General features: G+C 39.6%; 1 protein-coding gene across 1 annotated transcript in view; it reads left to right on the top strand.

Annotated features, from left to right (window-relative positions):
• PCCA (propionyl-CoA carboxylase subunit alpha) overlaps nucleotides 1-19,628 on the top strand; it is a 279,424-nt gene that overhangs the window by 190,106 nt on the left and 69,690 nt on the right. Inside the window, exon 20 of the mRNA XM_027443682.3 lies at nucleotides 18,026-18,124. Coding sequence (XP_027299483.1) covers nucleotides 18,026-18,124 — 99 coding nt within the window. The remainder of the gene's footprint in view (nucleotides 1-18,025; nucleotides 18,125-19,628) is intronic.

Raw genomic sequence — 19,628 nt, 5'->3', positions numbered from 1 at the left:
AGACGGATCACTCTTTGTTTTACATTATCTGGCTGTGCAGAGGAAAAATGTATCAAAAGTTTCCATTGTGAAGTGGCTGCAATTCTTTATATCAGAAAATATCAATGCCCAGGGCCTCACTCTTAACGGCATCAAAGCTAATTCTGTCTGAACAGTCTCCACTTCCTTGACAGAAAGATATGAGGTTCCTATAAAGAGATATACAGAGCTGCAATGTGATCAAATATGGAAATTATCAACAAACAAACAGAAGACCTGTAAACTTAGTGCCATAACTGGCAGCTTCTTGGATAGAAAGTTTGTCAAGTGCCAGGGATTCTGAGAGTTTCTCTTCATTAATCATTTAATTCTGAATATTCATTTCTCCCACTCCTATTGCCGTGGCTATGATTAGACACCACCTTTGTTGTGGTTATAACAAGGAAACTCCCCACGGGGAAGATCAGTGCACAGGCAGGTAATTACATTTTATATGTATGTTAACAAGCTTTCATTATTCTTTTAGTCAATAGGTACTGTGGTGAAAAAATGGAGCTCTTCCTTAACTTTTTTTTAAAAAAAATCTCATGTTTTAAACTACTTCTGTAGACAAAGTAGAGTTCATTCATTGTAGAGGATAGGAGCTAACAGCACACCCAGACGATAGGTGTTCTAGGTTGTGGGATGTGCTGTCACAGTATGAGCTCGTCTGAATTCTGTTTTCATAGAATTATTATTCAGGAATGTGTCAATTTTATTTTTTTTTGAGACTGATTAGAAAATTCGAACAGAAAATACATCTGTTTTGTTTTATTGTGTCCTCTTTGTGCACTTATAAGAGGTGCAGTGATAGAATTTTAGCATTTCATTATGTTTAAGGCTTTGACAGCTGGTCTTGGTGATTGTTCTAGATGTTTTGACCTTTCCTAGATAATTTACCTGTGAACTGTCAGAGGTGTATATGTGTCAGTCTTTGTAGCTGGCAGTAATTGAGTATGATTGCTTTGAAAATGGGTGTAGATGGGAAGACAGAAAAGGTTTTCTTGCGTTTTGGGTTTTCTTAATAGCAGAAAAAATAGGCTTTTTTTCCAGCTTCAGTTGTCTATGCTGAAGGATTTTTATTTACTGTTTCTTAACAGAAATTAATAGCTTGGGGATACTAAAGTTTTCCATTCAAAGAATCACAGAACGGTTGAGGTTGAAATGGACTTCTAGAAGTCATCTGTTCCAACCTGCTTTTCAACCAGGGCCACCCAGAGCACATTGCCCATGTCCAGGCAGTTTTTGAAGGTCTCCAAGGAGGAGACCCCACAGCCTCTCTGGGTAGACTGTGCCAGTGCTCTGACACCCGCACAGCACAGAAGTGCTGCCTGGTGCTCAGAGGGAGCCTCCTGGGTGCCAATTTTGGGTCCATTGCCTCTCTTCCTGGCACTGGGCACCACTGAAAAGAGCCTGGCTTCATTTTCTTTGCACTGTCTGTTCAGGTTTTCATAGACATTGGTGATATCCACATGACCCTCCTCTTTCCCAGGCTGAACAGTCCCATCTCTCTCAGCCTCTCGTTATAGGAGAGCTGCTCCAGTCTCTTCATCACCTTGGTGGCCCTCCAGTATGTCCACGTCTAACATCTATTGACTAGAAAAGTATGAGACTTACAAAGCTACCCTCTTCTCCTTTTCCAGTCCTTCCCCAAAAGGTTTTCCATTACAATGCTTCTGGCTTAGAGGTTAGGCAACAGCTGTACTGTGGCCAGTGTTTATCACACCAAATGTTATTCCTGCCAAGTCATTTTCTTGTACAGACATTAAGCATTCATGCTCATGTTGTGGAAAAAGCTTAATTCATGGAGGAGAGGGACCATCTCTTTGTTTTACACTTGTCTAGTGTCCAGATCACTTGCTTGTGTTAGTAATACATAATAGTGTTTGACATACTCTTCAAGGAAAAAAAAATCTGAAAATAATATTCTCTGTAGGAACAAAAATACCATGTTTCAGGTCTTGTATTTCCTCTTTCCAGTGACTGATTATTACAGATGCTAGCAGAATTTTTTGTTTCTGTTGCCACTTCCTCCATTCTTAACAATTTCAGATTAGGCACCTCCACAGGTGAAGAATACGGCTAAGTGCAAAGACACTGTTTCTGTGAAAATAACCCTAGCAGGTAAAAGAAAAAAGAAGAGAAATAAAACCTGGATTTTGGATTCTTTTTCCTAGTGAAGTAGTTTCCAGTTTTCCTTAATGAAAGAGCATTTGGCTGTCTCCAGCCAGAAGTCAGGGGTGAGCAAAGAGTGAGGACATTGAACTTAGTTCTCTAAACTTGTCCATTTTTTCTATAAACTTACATGACTGTATAACAGTAAATACCACAAATTGTTCACCATGCAAACCAAATAATCAGGCTGGGTCCACGTAGAAGATAGTATTGTATGCAAATAGTATGTTGATCTTTAATTTCCAGAGTACCATCATCAGAACCTAGGATTAACCTTTAAGGTGTCTGACATGCTTTGGGACCTTTTTTTTTTATTATTTTTTCCCCCAGTAAAACTGTGTAGAATATTGGTACTTGTGCATACCTACAGTTCCCACTACCTTGCCTAGGCTGAAGCATTTGGCATCATTTTCCCACCTGGTGAATCGTGAGTTTCTGCACTTGTGCCCATTGAAGAGCCCACATTGGCAGTGCCACCCCTAGACTGACAAATCCTGCTAGCCTTGAGTTCAGCAAAAGATACAGCTGCTACTCTTCTGCCTGTGTAGTGTGGTGGGAGGTGATTAAAGCATTTCTGCAGCTTAAGCTCTACTGATGTGTAGAGGACCAGAGGGTTAAGGAGGAACATAGTTGCAGACCTGCTATGAGGCTGGACGAACTAGGCCTTGGCTCTAGTTTCTACCCCTGGGACTGGTCAGAGATTTTATCCAGTGACTGGTTTTGACACAACTGAGTAAGTACAAAGTTTATCTTAGGTTATATGGTGTTATGGTAAGGAAAGTATAGCAGGGTAAGTAAAATCGTCTTCTGAGAGGCTTCTGTACTGGGGTTCAGCATTAAGTTTTAAGAACAGCCTAAACTAAATACCTTTTTTTTTTTTTTCCCCTTAAAAACTAAATATAGCATGTATTTAAAACACAATTGATAGTTTATATCAGCTAAAACCAGCTGCTCTACTTCTTGCTGTCTTTCCAGTTCTAAAAGACCATCCTTTCTGCAGGAGCATGAATAACGGCAAATGTTAGTAGGTTTCTGTGAGCATCTATTCCAGCAACACAGAACAGCTCCTGGAGAGGTTTTCTATTCCTTATTTAACAGCAGTGAAAATTGCAATTATTCTATTAATTTGGCTTGCCACTATGGCAAAGAGGAATTCTTTGGACTGTGAGGAGGAAATGTTTGTTTTCTCTGGCTGCTCCTTGCATATGCTACTCCAGTTATAATTAAATATGAATATTTACCAACAAAATGGAGCATTTTTAAGGTCAGTTAAATTGATTTTTAAGTTCCCATATATAGGCATAGGCAACTCGTCTTGTGTTTTGTATAATGCTATTCATTATACAAAACTAATAGACAGAGTAGCAAATCGATAAAATATCACCGTGCACGTCAGATGAACATTACGGCTGTAAATTCTTCATCAGGAAGAATCTGTAGGGGGAAAAAGGAAACAAAAAGCTAGATCAAAAGCGATGTGGGGAATTAATGTGGAGAAGATGAAAGGGAAGGAAGCGAACAATAGGGTTGATGTAAGTGGAGGATTAAGTAAAGCAGAAGCAATCATTTTTTATGGGACAGATGAAAAGAAATTGAGAATAATTGTTACGGGAGGTGCAAGTAGTAGCAAGTTGAAAATGGCATGTATTTAATGGACGTATGAAAACTAAGGCTTCTCTGTGATTTGTGCTATCATTCATTTCCACGAAGTAGCTTCCTAATAGCTCTTGCAGTATCATGCACTGTTCTAACAATGGCATTCACAAAAGCTTATTGGATTCTTTTGCAAGTTAAAATGCCATGCTAGCATCATTCAACAGCGTTTAGCTCCAGATAACAATTTTATTTTAAATATTTGAAGTCAGCTTAATCTTCCATTCATGTCTGCTGACCCTTGTACATGCAGCACTAGGTTAACTAGCTTACTTACAGGAGCTTCAACTCATTACTTGAAGCTTATAACATGCAATAGTAAGTTCTGGAACTGGCTACAAAAGTTCCTATACGCACAGGATGAACAGAAAGTATTGTTAGGGGGAAATTATATCTATTTTAAATCACACTATATGCTGTTAATAAGGTCTTAGGGTTAAGGAAAGCCTGTCTTCCAGAAATGTACATAATGTAGCTGCGTGCCAACCTTATGAGGAGCTGTTTGGGAAGAATTAGGACTGGGGTATTGTTTCCTGGCAGCCCTTTGCTGCATTCCGCCTTGTGCAGAGGGTAAAGGAGCCCAAATCCTGCTTCTCAGCTCTTAGAGTCATCCCAGTCCCTCACAGAAGATCAGCCATCCTGGAAAACATCTGTATCCTTGTGCTTGGGAAAGATAGTTGAGGAAAACCTGAAGGGACAGCGCTACCTTCTTTCTTGAGTATTTATTCCACAGCTTATACAGGAAGCCCTGACCAGTGAGGTGGAGGAAGCGTTGGTTCACAAGGGAAGTTTCTTGTTCGTTGGGTTAGGAGATTCCTCTTGACAAATCCTAATTTTTCTCCTTAATTCTCTCCTATTGCTCATACCAATCAAGAGCCATGACAACAATGACAATCTCCAAAAGGTGTAATTATTCCTGCCCGTCCTCTGTTTGCCAAAGTCTGTCTGAAAGTCAAAGCGTTGGACACGGTGGTGTCAAGGAGGTCGTTTTAGATGGGAAGCATCTGGGGTGGAGTGGTATTAGGTAGGGCTGTTGCTAATCATTTGAGTGCTGACCCTTTCAGCTTTTTGCTATTTTGTATAACAGTATACTCAAGCCTCCCTTCTGTCATTGTTGCTCTTTCTGTACTGTCCTCATTTGTCACCTTCTTTTGAATAATGAGGCCTTGAATTATGTATACACAATTGAACATTTTTTTATAGTCCTCTCTCTCTTCCACTTCTGTTTGATTTTTAATGCATGAATTTAGCTTTGTTAATGTCTTTTGAGGTAGGGCCCTCATTTAGACTGTTATTTCCCTGATTTGAGACATTGTCCCTTGCTTTTTTGACCTAGGGCTATGCTAGCTGTTTTGGCTTTTTCTTGAATCCCAAACTCATTTTTGTTTGCTAGTGTTTTAACTTTAATTCACCTGCTTTGGGGATTTTTTGAAAGTCTTCAGCTTTTTAAACACTTTCTTTCTACCTCTTCGTTTTCCATTTTCCATGATTTTGTACTAGTACTGTATTACATTTCCTGTTGATATATTTGCCTAGAATCTCTCTTGAACTCTTCAAAAATATTGGGGTAGACTTACAATTTTGGTTTCCTTACTGAAGTTCCTAAATTTCCCACATGAGCCGTGTTGATTCTTTCGGATTTTAGGTGCAGAATGCTGGAAGCCCTGTTTCTTAAAAACAAAACAAAACAAAAACAAACCAACAAAATACCTTGTTTGTGCAGTTATTTTCTTGTATTTTCTGAATACAGGCTTGTTCAGAGCAAAATCTTTAATGTGATCTTTTGTCTTGCAACTCCCAGGCTCTGTGAGGCTTCCAATTACTTCTTTCTGTTACAATGTCAAAAATCAGTCTTGTTTCTTAGTAAGAGAGAGTGAATTTCACACTTTTTAAGAAATTAAAATGATGGACTGGTGCTCCCCTGTAGCACATCACTGGAGGTAAACTCCAATTGTTTGTGCACCGTATGTATGTTCTCTCTTTGTAGTATCTGGCTTACTGCTTTGAGAGCAGGGATGCCCCGGGCAGAGAACTTACTATGAAAATGGGAGCAGAATGAGTTCACTGCAGTCCTTGTGTTGAGCTCTTCTCTCCTCTCTCTTAAGGGAAGAGAGAAACTTCTCTTGGAGATTTTCCCCTTCTTTGATCCCTGGCTGGAGCATCTCTGCACTCTGGTGTTGGAGCTGCTTTAAGTGACTGGGATAGCAGAATCCTTATGCAGTGAGTGTATGAGGGTCCCTGCCATGTAGCGTGGTTTTTCAATGCATGTTAGATGGAGCCTGGCCAGTTTTATCGGGGTCAGGAATAGGACCTTTGTTTTAAGTGCTACGGAAAAGCAGGAAAATGTTAGCATCTCTGGGGACTGCTAGGGCTTTGAAGTATTATGATCCACAGTTAAACTTCCCACATTTTCCCATCTTCGGAATTTCACTGATGTTTTGTGGCTACGTTGGAGAATATTAATTGATAGCTGTTAGATTATGTTTTGTCCTTTAACGTTTTAGAAAAATATCATAGACAAATTAGGATAGTGATTACTTATATACAAGAAATAATAACAGAGTTCCTGCCCAAAATGTATTTATTGAAAGCCCCATGGTATGATTCTTAAAAACATGTCTTCTGTGACAAAGCCTTCAAAAAAGAAGTCTGTATTTCTCATGATATATAAAAAGGCAAAGGCAAGTAAACAGTGACGTCAGGATGCCCTGTTCTTTGACTGAGACAAAGATCACATTATTTTGTGCTCTGCATTTATTCTGAATTGATATCTCCAAAATTGCTCATTGTTGGAGTAAATACATGGCTTAAGGAGTGATGATTGTGTGTGTTGTTTACAACAGTTCAAAATACATTCAATCTTTGTTGACAACTGTTACAAGGATAGGTATTTTTGATTTGCCAGAAGTCTGAATATTCAGAGGTGATTAAAACAAAGAGGTTGTTTAGCAGGTACTGGCTGAAATTTTGTAGTTACAGTATCATAATCATTTCATGAGGTTTCTCTGTTGAGGAAATTATCTTTGTTTAATGCTAAAGGATGTCAGTAATATGTCTCTAATGCCAAATTATTTCAGGGTGTGCACTTTACTTTTTCCCCTACATTTACGTAGATAGGAAAACTGAGTGTTCCAAACAACTTGTGGAACAGTTTCCATATCAACTTTTATGTGCTAAAAATGTAATTAGGATAGTTCAACCCAAAATGTAAACTAGAACTGGAATTTAATGTACCTGGCATTTTGGAGGAAAATATTTAACTATTCTATTAGCACAGTGAATCTGGTGAAAGTCAGTAGCAAACCACTACCACCCATTTAAATGTGAGTAGCTGAAACCGAGAGGAAATAGAGAATTCAAAGAGGTGTCTATTCACCACAGTACTTTTCTGCCTTTTGAGTGAATTCATGGTTACAGTTTGTTAACATAAACAATGCAATCCCATTAACTGGTAAGGTAAATAGCATTAGATGTTTACATCTTTTTTACATTGCTGCATGATTTGCTCTGCTTATGGAAATGCTTCAAAACTTCTTAGTATTTCCTCTTTTGTGTAATTGGCTTATGACTCTTCTGATATCTTCTCCCTGCTGCTTCAGCTTTTCTTCCTTATCCCTTGTGCACTGGCTTCTGTTCTTCCCTTTTCTATTTATTGCTGACACCTCTGGAACCACGACTTTCTTATTTCCTTTTCTGGGTTTATTATTAAAAAAAAAAACAAAAACCAAACAAACAAACAAAAAAAACAACAACTAGGGGAGGGCCTTCCAAAGAGATACTATGCCTACAATTACTTCTGATAGTTCCTTACAGTTCTTTCCTTTCTCTGCAAGATGACTGGTTCGTTTGATAAAAATGAGTACTGCTGTCTTAGTAATGGCTAAACATAATCAAGAGAGAAATCCAGTGCGTATTTAGGGAGCAGGGATTGGTGGAAGAGATTTGGTAAGCATCTGTTGATGGTATTACTTCTGACCAGCTTTGTGAAAGTCATCGGTTAAAGTCCTACCTTTGATTTTGATGTTGTTAGACTTGGAAACAAACCAAGCAATGGAAGTAGGTTTTCAGGTTTTTTTTTGTTTGTTTTTTTGTTTGTTTTGTTTTGTTTTGTTTTTTAATTGCATCTAGCCTCCCCTTCTGCAAGGCTTAGTTTTGGAAATAAAATTAAAGTTTCTTTTTTATCTTCAGGCTGTAAGTAAGAAGAGGTTTCATACAACCACTTTTTTTGTTATAAACAAGAATCTGTATAACTAGTCTATCTGTTAACATACCATTTCCTTAATCCAGTGGATTAATACAGCATACAGAGGTGTTCCCTTTGGCTGTTTGATTAAGGGGCATACATTGGATCACAGATGATATAAAAATAAGTTTGGCTTTAGAAACAATTTTATTCCATAATGCGCTTATTGTCCTGACGAATTGAGGGGCAGTTTGGGGAAGATACGTACCAGCAGATATTTTGCATGTAAAGCATTTAGTTTAAGCGTTGAATAATCTTGAGCTGGGGATATCCTAAGGACTGCTGCTGACCTATATCCTGTTGTGACAGCTGAGAGCAGCAGGTTGGAACTGCTGGATGAAATCCATACCCAGTTGCCCATTGTACTTTCTTCTTGTCATTATGCAATAGCAATTCAAAGACACTTTCTAATGTTGCTTATTCTGTTTATTAATTTGAAAAGAAGATAGCCTGGCTATGGTATTTCAATGGGAAAAGTAACTGAAATCAGTGGCAAACTATCTACTGTGGTCATCCACCCTTTTAACTAGGCCTAGGTGCAATACAACTTCCAGACATAATAAACCAATGCTTTTCTTTCTCATTAACTATTTTGGAGCCTACTGATTTTGTTGGATCACTATATCAAGTTGTTTATCATGAGTGAAATAATACAATCCTGTTCGGCTGATGGACACGGTCCTCCTGATTTCAAATGCTCTTTGGATTGCTGTGGTCTGCTTTGTTTAGATTAGGCATGGATGTCTACCTAATACCTATTTCTCAGTTTAGAAAGGAGACCAGTAGGAATTAATACCATTAAGTAATATATATATACACATATGTAAATTGTGTGTGTTTGTGTACAGGTCTGTCAGTCTCCTTTAATTTTATTCCATTTTTAAATAATCTTCCTAACTCATATTCTGTGATGATATCTTCCTGAATAGATATCTGGATAGTGGTACTGGGAATTGCTCAACAGCCAATATTAATTCTCATCCCCTCCTTCCCAGTTAAGAAAACAAGAATTAGAGACTTGACAGTTATGTATGAATAATCTGCAGCACGTTGGCAGTCAGGGTAGGAATTAATGAACTCTTGACTCTGTTTTAGATCCACAGATCTTCCTGTGATATGGTCTCTCTATTTAAAAAAAAATATATGTTTTAAGCTTTTGTATTAATTTGTATTAATTAACTTTGGCTAACTACATATATGATGAATGCTGTAAAAAGAACTATTCCAAAATGTGTTCTTTGTCTGATATGATGGGATGAGTTTTAGTCTGTCGTGTTTCATAGTGATGTTATGGTATGATAACATCGTTTTCCCCTTTTCTGGAATTTACATTGTCAAGCAGGATACCTGTGTGCCTCTGAAGTGAAAGAATGGAAAATGTAGCTGAAAGTCATTTAGGAGTCAGCCTTGCTTAGTGGTTTCAGTATGTAGGCAGAAATCATGAGTCAAAAGCTCCTAAAACAGCAACATCTACCTTATCAGTATTTATTTTACCAATGTGTTTTTCACTACTAGCATAATGTTCCTAATAACCCATATTCTGATATTGGTCTCAATGCGAGACCCATTCAAGATAAAAAAAAGGGGAATAACCTCAACACTTTATCCTGTCAGCCAAGGGAAGCTGATTGCAGTGCAAATTTGAAAGTGCCCTACACGCACAGGAAAGTAGCAGTACTCTTTCAACCACCTACACCCTTTCCCAGCCATCTTGGAGTAATGTCTCCATGCTGGAGTGTAGTTGGCTAGGCAGAACCAGGGAGTTTGTCGTAGTAGAGCAACTGGAAAAGTAAAGCTAGTCATGGTCCTTCTCTTCTGCATTGGTCCTATGATAACAAATGCAAGTATTCCCCTAACCAACTGTGCTTTGTGTACCTGAAGCTGTTGCCATCAAACTTCAATGATTTCCTAACATCTTTTCTCCTCACATCATTTCTTTTCTTGCTATATTTTTAACTGCTTTTCCACTTCGTATTTTTTTTTTCTTAGCTTTAGCAGGCTTGGGGTGGTTACAAATAGGAACCGTCATCTTAGTAATGACTCCACAAAGAAAACGGAGGCAGTGAAGCAAACCATTTGCCCACAGTAGAGTGTTTTTACTTTGTACAGCCTCTCTACTCGGTTTTACAGAGGATAACTTCCCTAGTGAATGGTAGGAGAAAACTCGTGCTGATTAGAGGTGATGAAGGCCATCACCTCTCTCTCATTTTGTTTTGTTTTGCTTCTGTTGTTGTTAAGCTGAGGAACTGCTACCTGTTGTGTGCTCCTCCTCAGTCTCTGGGCTGGCACGCTTACTTATGAAGTAAGACATACTAAAGCAGCTCCTGGCAATTTGCATCTATATGTGCTACTTTAAAGCAAAGAGAGATAATTTGAATGCGTGCACATGTGTTCGCTTTATTCTAGTGGTTATGGACTATTTCCTATTCCCGGGATTATGGACTGCCCATTCTATGCATGTGCTAATACTTTGAAAATTTGAAAGAAATGATGGCACCCCACACAATGTCAAAATGTGCATTTGAAATAAAAGCCCAGCAATTCAGCTTTCTGGTCTTGTTCATAGCAGGTAAAAGGCTGCCTTGATGACACTTAGAGCAAATGAATTTCTCTCCTGCAGTCATGCACTGAATAAATTGCTTGATCTAGTTTGGTACAAAAGGACATGATCTATAAATAGTTAACAGAGCTTTCTTCAGGAAAAGTGATCTATAGACTGGAACTCTCTCTTGGGGTCTTTTTTAAAAGTAAGTGCCGATATGAACAAAAGAAAAGTTTGTTTAAAAAAAAGAAGGCCTTTTTAATGAGGTTGAAACTCACATATTTTAACTTCCTTTTGAAAGCATCTGGACAACCACTTCAAAAGTCCAAAAAGCTAACCTTACAGTCACTTGAAGAAAAGGAGAAAAAAAGGTCAGTCCCTGTTAATCTGATGTGAATGTATTTTGTCAACAACTACAAGCTGAAATTCAAGCTAAAACAGCTAGTTAATTTGAATCAAAGATACCCCTGGTATACAAACATCAGTGAATTCAGATTTTATTTGAAAGCCATTATTTCCAGACTCATAGCAACTCTCTCTTTATAACATTTTTCAGTTTGTCGATACACTGCACTGTTTGCCATGGGGTCTCTCTGTCCTAAATAGTGCTCTTTCATGCACTTTTTTTGGCAGATAATCTTTTGGGTTTTTAACTGCTGCTACTTGTGATACGCAAAACTTTTAAGACAACTTACTGGGCTAAGGGAAGCATCCATCTACCAAGTTTCTTCATGTGGCATTCTCAGAAGGAAGTGTAAAAAATAGTTATCTATGGAAACAAAAGGAAGAAGCATTCCTTTTTATGGCATTTTCATCACTGGTTATTTTTCAGTGAAATGAGGCCAGTCATGAAAATACTGCCAGTGTGGACTTCACTGAAAGACTGTGTGACCTGTGCATGTAAATTTTTTTATTTTTTTTTAAAGGCAATGCTCAGTTCAGGTGAGCAGAGCTTTAGAAATGGGGATATGGCTGTGATTGTTTGGGGACAGAAGGATCCTTCACCAGAGTGTGGAGAAGACAATCCATGTTCATAAATTTGCCATGGGCTTTGGGAGGGCAAATCATTTGGTGCTTACAGAGAAGCTGAAAGCCAAGTATCCAGATTAAGAAATCACTTGGGCAGTTGAAGGCTATTGACTTGATTAATTGCTTTTTTTTTTTTTTTTTAATAGCACGATGGGAGTGTGTTATGGTCTACCTGATCTGGGTGAGGAAGTAGAATAAAACTTCTTTAAACAATTGGAGGAAATCTCTGTATTACAGACCCTGGTTCTCATAGGGGACTTTATCTTCCCTAACATCTTTTGGAGGGGCAACATGGTAGGATTCAAGGCGGAAGGTTTCTCAGGGGTGTGTGAGATAACAGGTTGATATGGGTACTGGTTGGACTTGTGCTAAAATACAGCCGAATCTGAAATTCACTGTCAAAAAAGAACTGGATGGAGGTATGATAACCAATGGCAGTCTTGGCTGTGGGAACCGTGAAATAAATAGTGGCAATCCTCCAGGATCCTGAATTAGTAAAGTGCAGACCCAGGACTTCAGGCTTAGTTTAGGCTTTATTTATTTGGCAGGCAGGTAGGATTCTGCGGGAGGCAGATCTATAGAGCAAAAAAGCTCAGAATAGCTGTCAGGTCTTTAAGGACAGCATCCTCCTGATGCAAGAGTAGTCAGGAAAATAAGTCGACATTATCAGGAGACCATATTGGTGGCTAAGAATGGAAATCACAGCAAAGAGATAGCATTTGAGAGGTGGAACCAGAGACAGGATGCAAAGGAGGCATTTATAAAAATTGACCGGGCATGTAGGGATGGTGTTAGGAAAGTCAGTTTACCTTGACACTAGAAAAAATGTCAGGAGCAACCAGAAGAGCTTCTGCCTCTTCATTACTAATGAAAAGCTGAATAGGGGAAAAGTGAGCCCTTTGCTGAGTGTGGTAAAAGATTTAGTAACAGCAGAGGTAAGCCTGAGATACTTGTTGACTTCTTGGCTTTGTTCTTCATCAGCAAGGTGTCCTTGGCCTCTATGATTATTGAAGGGGTTCAGGGAGGAGGAGAACAGCCAGTGGCAGATGCGAATCAAGTCAGGGATTGAGAGGGTTCGACCCATGACCAGACAGACTGCATCCAAGGGTCCTGAGAGAGCTGACTGATGTGATAGCAAATGTTGCACCAGTCTGCAGAAAAGGCCAAAAGCAAAACCCAGGGAAGTACATCTTGGTCAGACTCACTTCAGTCTCTGGGAAGATCATAAAGTGAGTTCTCTTGGAGCACGTTTCTGGGCACATAAATAAGAACGTGATAGGGAATAGTAAGCAGGAATTTACCAAGAGCTAATCAACCTGACTGCCTCTTATGATAAATTGACTGGATTTGTGGACCAGGGGAGAGCAGCAAATGTCATTTACCTTGACTATTGCAAGTCTTTTGACACCATCTCACACAACCAGGTGGGTGAAAAGCCAGTTGAGTGGTCAGGCACCGTAGGTGGTAGTTAATGGATTATACTCTACTCTCAGAAATCAGTAAAAAGTAGAGCACTGCCAGCATCTGTCTTGGGATCAGTCCTGTACAACAGTTTTATCAAGAACCTGGAGAAGGCAACGTGAGTGCGTGGTCACAGAGGTTAGAGATGACACAAAACTGGGGGAAGTGCTCAAGAGAGTCAGTGCTGCCACCCAGTGGGACCTAGACAGGCCAGAGGAATGGACTAATGGGAGCCTTGTGTAATTTAGCAGTCAATGTCTTTTTTATGGATGTGGTATTTAGATGTGATCTGAAGAATTTTGAGCAGAGCGAGACAATCACTTCCTTCTATTAACAGGCCTCTGCTTCTGTTAGCGTATCCCAGGACAATGCTGGAAGAACCTGGAAAAAATTAAAATGCTTTATGGGCAATCAGACCAGGTCATTAGTAAATACAGTCCAAAGAATAGGAGAAAAAGCACATATAGAAGGACGAATGAGTTTTCCATGGGCCGCAGCCTCCTCCAGGCCACATCCACCTGCTCCACCGGGGTCTCCTCCATGGGCTGCAGCGTGGAGATCTGCTCCATGTGGGACCCATGGGCTGCAGGGGGACAGCCTGCTCCACCAGGGGCCTCTCCACAGGGGAACTGCTGCTGCCTGCCTGGAGCACCTTCTGCCCTCCTGCTGCACTCACCTGGGGGCTGCAGGGCTGCTTCTCACTCTGCTCTCCCAGTTGCTGTTGTGCAGCAGTTCTTCCCCTTCCTTAAATCTGCTCTCTCAGAGCCCCAACCAGTGTTGCTCACTGTCTCAGCTCTGGACAGCGGTGGGTCCCTTCTGGAGCTGCCTGGAGGTGTCTCTGATCTGACATGGGGCAGCTGCTGGGCTCTGTCCCTCCACTACAAAAACCTTGCCATGTAAACCCAATACACTCAGCAGGCGTAACCAGACAGGATTCCCTAGGCCAAGAAGCATCAAGCATTCAAGGCCTGCCTGGACGCCTACCTGGGCAACCTGCTCTAGGGAACCTGCTTTGGCAGGGGGGTTGGACCCAATGATCTCTTGAGGTCCCTTTCAACACCTACATCTCTGTGATTCTGTGAAGTGAAGTTGAGTTAAACGTGTTGCTGGGAGCCAAAGTTAGGACCATGCCATCAGGTCGGCAGATTTAAGTTAGTCAGACTCAAGGCTGGCATGAAGATGTGCAGGCATAATGCTTTGAAGCATCAGGCAGGAAACAACTGCTTGAGCTGCCCTCCAGTCTCCTGGAAAACCACCTTCATTTCCAGGAGAAAAGAAGTGACATGTGCCAGATGTATCCGAGACTGGGCATTAGTAAATTAACAGGGCTATAACACTCAGGCTTGTGCTGCCTCCTTTAATTGCCTGACATGCATATAGAATGCCAAATGATGTTCTCTAAAGGAAACTAAATGCAGATTATGCTTTGCAGCTCTTTGCACTATTGGTTAGCTGGTACCTATCATGCTGAACATCAGGAACTCAGTCCACAAGAGGTGAAGGGGCTGCTGCTTGTGTAGTTCAGGTGCATGCCAGTGAGAGTCTGCGAGTTGTGACAGTAGAGTAAGCTGTTGACCTTTTTCTAGCATCGTGTCTTGGACTTGTCATTCTTCTTTCTGAGGCCTCATTTACAATAGCTTTTGAATTGGAAATAATTGTAGGGGAGGACTGTGGCTACTTCTATCTTTTATGCCCTTACAGAGGGACAAAAAACCGTATTAAAAAAATGAAGTCTATGACCACCGCCATGCCACATTGACACAGTATTAGCAATGGCTCAGACAACTACAATTACCATAGAATAATTCCCACACACAGAGATGACATGCATATGCAGATAGACACACACCTGGAACTGAGTAATTGAGGGTAAATCCCAGTCATATAGTTGTGATGTAAAGCAGTGCGCAGCCCACTGCATAAGTGGTTTGATCTCTGTGGAGGATATTTCCTCTGTAGAGTACAAGTCTTAATATCCATTGAGTGATGATTCCTTGCTGGCTGTGTTGTGAGCACAGAAAGAAAATAAAAAGGAAACAGTCAATGTAACTCTTCATTAGTTGAGTCATCCTGTCCCCCAACAACTGCTCAAGGACTAAAACAAAAAGCCGCTAGTAGTATTGTGCTATTTGTTAGCTTCCATTGTCATATCTGTTGCTAGAGGAGAAAGGAAGGCAAATGCAAATGTCTGACAAGTTCTTTTAGTGTCTTACCTCTTCCCCGCCTTCATGAACGATCTTTGCTCAGCTGTTGGCTGCCAAGATGCAGAAGGAAGGTGTATTTGCTCTATTAAGTAAAGTATTTGTTTGATTTCAACCCTCTTTTTTTATTATTATTATTCTTTCCCCTCCCTGTCTGTTTTGAAAATAACACACACTAAGTGGCCAATCTCTTATCCTCAGTCTTTTTTCATTTTCTCTGATGGTGTGAACTCCTGGCTCTGTCACCCTACCCATTGGAGCCAACTTTCCTGTGATCCTCTTGACTTCACATCATCTTCACCTGTACCATGGTGAGCCCCAAAAGGTGAAAGCATCTGTTTAAGAGCATGTAGCTCAGTTCTGTGAGAATCCTGCTGCAGTTTACTGGGATGTGCATTAATTCAAATAACATTTTTTTTTTCCCCCTGTCCTTTTATTCTTTCTTGAATGGAAAAAATACAGCAGAGGCAATATGCTCTCTGTGGGTTTTTCTATTCCACATAAGCAATCGTAGTTTTCCTAGAATGCCACAGTTTGTTTAGGCCTGCTGTGGGCTTTAACTGGTAATATCTTTTCTTTCAGGGTGGTTTCCACCAGCAATTTTTTTGATACTAATTTAATCTGTAATCAATGATGGCTGGACTTGTACAGACCCTTGTGAGGGATTTTAAGGAAGTCGTTTACTGCTGTGACACACCTGGTTTACTTTTCTTCTATTATTCTGTACAGTAGCAAAAGAGCTAATGATTAATTTGAGTTTGGTGCAGATGCTGAGTTATAGCTCGCCACTGGAACGCCCTTCAGTAGGATTGAAGGCATCAGCTGTAGCTTTTCTATGAGGCCATGTGTAAATGCTGCAGTGCAAAAAGACTGGTGAGCAACTGAAGTTTTTTGGTGGCCAAGAGTCTAGTGTGCTTTTCTAGCATCCCTCTTCCTCCCCTGGAGAAATATGGCAAATGATGTTTTCAGGCACAGGTTATATACCAGTCTGTATCAGTTGCTATCACTGTAAAAAGGAGCTTTTTTAAATAATTACAATTGCTAGTCAAAGAGAATTGAGGCAGAGCACCAGATTTGCTTTTCTCCAGCCTTTTTTGGTTGTTTCTGTTGTTCTCAATAAAGGCAGTATTTGCTGATTCGGGTTTGCTGGACCCAGTGGGCTGGATGCACTGGTATATTCCAGCTGCTTTTCCATGCTCTGGCAATGCAAACCAGCTGCAGCTCTGGTTTAACTCAAGCCAGGTTTATGGCTGTTTTGCATCACTGGAGCAGCGTAAAGTACCTGAAGCATGCCAGCTAATCAGGCCTGTTGCTGAACCATTATAAATGACTTGTTTTTCTTCATGTTCTATGCATGTAACTTTATTTTTAACTAAAGCCTCTGGAAATTGAGTAGATTGCATCACTAAAAGACAGATTTTGTGTTCTAAACTAAAGTCTATAAAATTAGAGGGTTTTTAAGCCAGAGGTTTTTTCCTTAACTGAAAAAAATTATCAAATTACACATTGCTCCTCTGCACTTGTCTGCTATGGATTTCTTTTAAGTCACACTGAGATTACAGTTGCCTGTTCTCATTATAAGATGAAATAATGATTAGTATGAGATCTAAAGGAGCAGGTTTTCTGAGTTTTACTTCACAAAATATGGGCTCAGCTTTTATTCCAGATGCAGCGATTTCCTTGTGCTGAGAACGTATGCAATATTTGTGTCATTATCAATATTGTCTGCAATTTACTGATTGAAAATATTTTGGAGATTCTGGTAGAGGAGGGAAATGAGCCTACCGTATTTTTTTCTTGTGTTTATAGTGTAACTTCCAAATGAAATCTTATTTATCAACCTTTGTTAGCATGATGAGTATTCAAAACACGCCACAGATATTAAATGGTAATTATGTTATTCTGTGTGTGGCATTTTTTCACAATCCAGCTTTTCCTCTGAGACTTTTGTAATATTGAATGAGTGATGTGTATATTATACAGTGGAAGAATGACAGAGTGTCATTACACCTTCTCTCTGATACACAAGTGTGCCCATACTTCCTTCAGAACTCATGAATTTTCCCACAAAATAGTCTTGTGTAAAGACTGGGTTGATTTTGGTGCATTTTTTTTGAAATTTCTATCTGGATAACCATCTTGGCATTGAAGCCAGGAATTGTGTTCCTCTGATCAGATGCACATCGAGAGAAAACATGACAGAATTTGCAAAGTTTTTCTGAACTTTGAGGTAAAATACCAAAGAATTAATTACTGCCTCATATTAATTAAGATAACAATGCAAAACCCTTCATTAGAAGCCTAGGAAAAGTTCTTCCTTGGTCCTTGGAGAGAATATTATATGCAAGCCCTGTTGTGTGGGTTGCAAGGTGTCACTGGAATTTATATGCATTACTTGTCTAATTGCAGTAAATGTAGCATGTCCAGATAGGTTTAAAAGTTGGATGGCTGTTTGTTACTTGCTGGAAATCACTTGAAACCTTGCTAGTCAGAGGCAGCTGTTCACAGGTCCTTCACCTCTCCCCAGAGATAGCTGGAAGACTCTGTTGTTGGACCCTGTCTTTTATGGCAGAAGCAGTAAACATGACAGGTTGTTTGGGAGCCATCTGTTTTAAAATGGTCGCTGCTTTGTATGCAGTAATGAACTTGAGATCAGTTTTCTGTCTGTCTTCATAGTAACAGCCTTGTTTGGTGTCACAACAGGTGGAAGTTGATGGGATGAAACTAAACGTGACCAGCGAGTGGAACCTGGCTTCACCCCTGTTGTCTGTCACCATTGATGGCACGCAGAGGACTATACAGGTAAATTCACCAATGCTTTATTTGTAAAGCTGAGCCAACCAGAAGCCTTTAAATGCAGAAATAGTACTGCTATGTGGGATCTAAGCTTTCCATAGCATAAAAATTATGTTATACTGTGTGAATAACATGGTCTTTGAACTTCATGTGTGTTTAGACCTTCAGTGGAATGAGCTTGTCTTACAGTTACTCACTTAGAGTTTGACATCTTTCATTTAAGTTGCTTATGTTAGAAATTTACCCCAGTTCTCAGAATCTCTTTACTTATTGGTTGTGAGAAGATACAGTTTCTTTATCACTCAAGAAATAAAGAATGGATTACTGTTCAGAAAAAGATGGAGTCTGGCAATAAAATTATTCTCTTCCTCCTGTTTGGATCATGTAGTTTTTTCCACTCATGGGCCTTTGCAGATCGAAAGTCACAGGACAGTATATCTCCCATGCAATATGCTTTTTTGATATGCTTTTATGAAATATTATTAGTTCCGTGATTTAAGAAAACTTCCAGGTTTACATTTTGTAGATTTCTTGGAAGGCCACTGCCAGTCTCAGGGCTTGTTTATATCTAAAATAACTTTGTATTCTACAGTATATTTTTGTATTTTAATACTGGTCCACTTTGCCGCTGTTTTATAAAGTACATTCCTGATTTTGAATGATACCGATGTTTGAACATACAAAATCTCTTCAGGAGAAAACCATATTTAGAATGGATACCCATATTCAGAAGGCCCCATTTCAAGCTACATAATAACTATGGCAGGTTGTATCCCTGAGTATAATAATAGTTGAGACCAGTTAACTAGAAGTCTAATACTTGAACTGGCACATAGAATTTGTTTTGAGATAATGACTGTGAGATCTGAACATGCTTTCTTCTAGGAGCTGAGCCAGCAATAATATTACTTGCACACCCTGAGTATGGCCAAATTATATGAATTTCTGCAGGACTTGCCACAACAATAAGCAGTGAACTGGCTGTGTGGTATTTATCCAAGAGAATGTGAAATAAGCACATATGTTGTTTGTTTCTAAGATGTTATCTGTAAGCCTTTGCTTTTAGTGAAGAAACTCACCAGCTTGAAAAGTTATTAATCTTTTAGTATATGTATGTAAAATTATGGGAACCTTAAGCTTGACCTCTGATATCTGCTCACTGGAATCTAAATTGGTTTTTTGGTTATATATTTCTCTAGACTTGCCCCACTGCAAGAACCAAATTAGACAAGTGTATTCCTGTAGGTCAATTTGTCTCCAAAAGCAATTGACCCCTGAGTCTTGAAGTATCTTCTTTCAGCAAGACTTAGCCCTAGAGCCATTTAAGCAACAAATATGGATGAATCGAATAATTCCAGCTGTGCTTTATTAATTTTCAGCCAATCTAATTTCTCTTCATAGTTGGTTTCATTCTTCTAAATTTGCTCAACCAAATACAGTCTTTATGAACATTATATTTCTTTGAAGGATTGATTTATGCACCTTCGGCTCGATCCTGCAGTCTGGCCCC

This window comes from Anas platyrhynchos, chromosome 1 (genome assembly GCF_047663525.1).
Source record: "Anas platyrhynchos isolate ZD024472 breed Pekin duck chromosome 1, IASCAAS_PekinDuck_T2T, whole genome shotgun sequence".
NCBI classification, from domain to species: Eukaryota; Metazoa; Chordata; class Aves; order Anseriformes; family Anatidae; genus Anas; species Anas platyrhynchos.
This window is presented reverse-complemented; position numbering and strand designations above follow the sequence as displayed.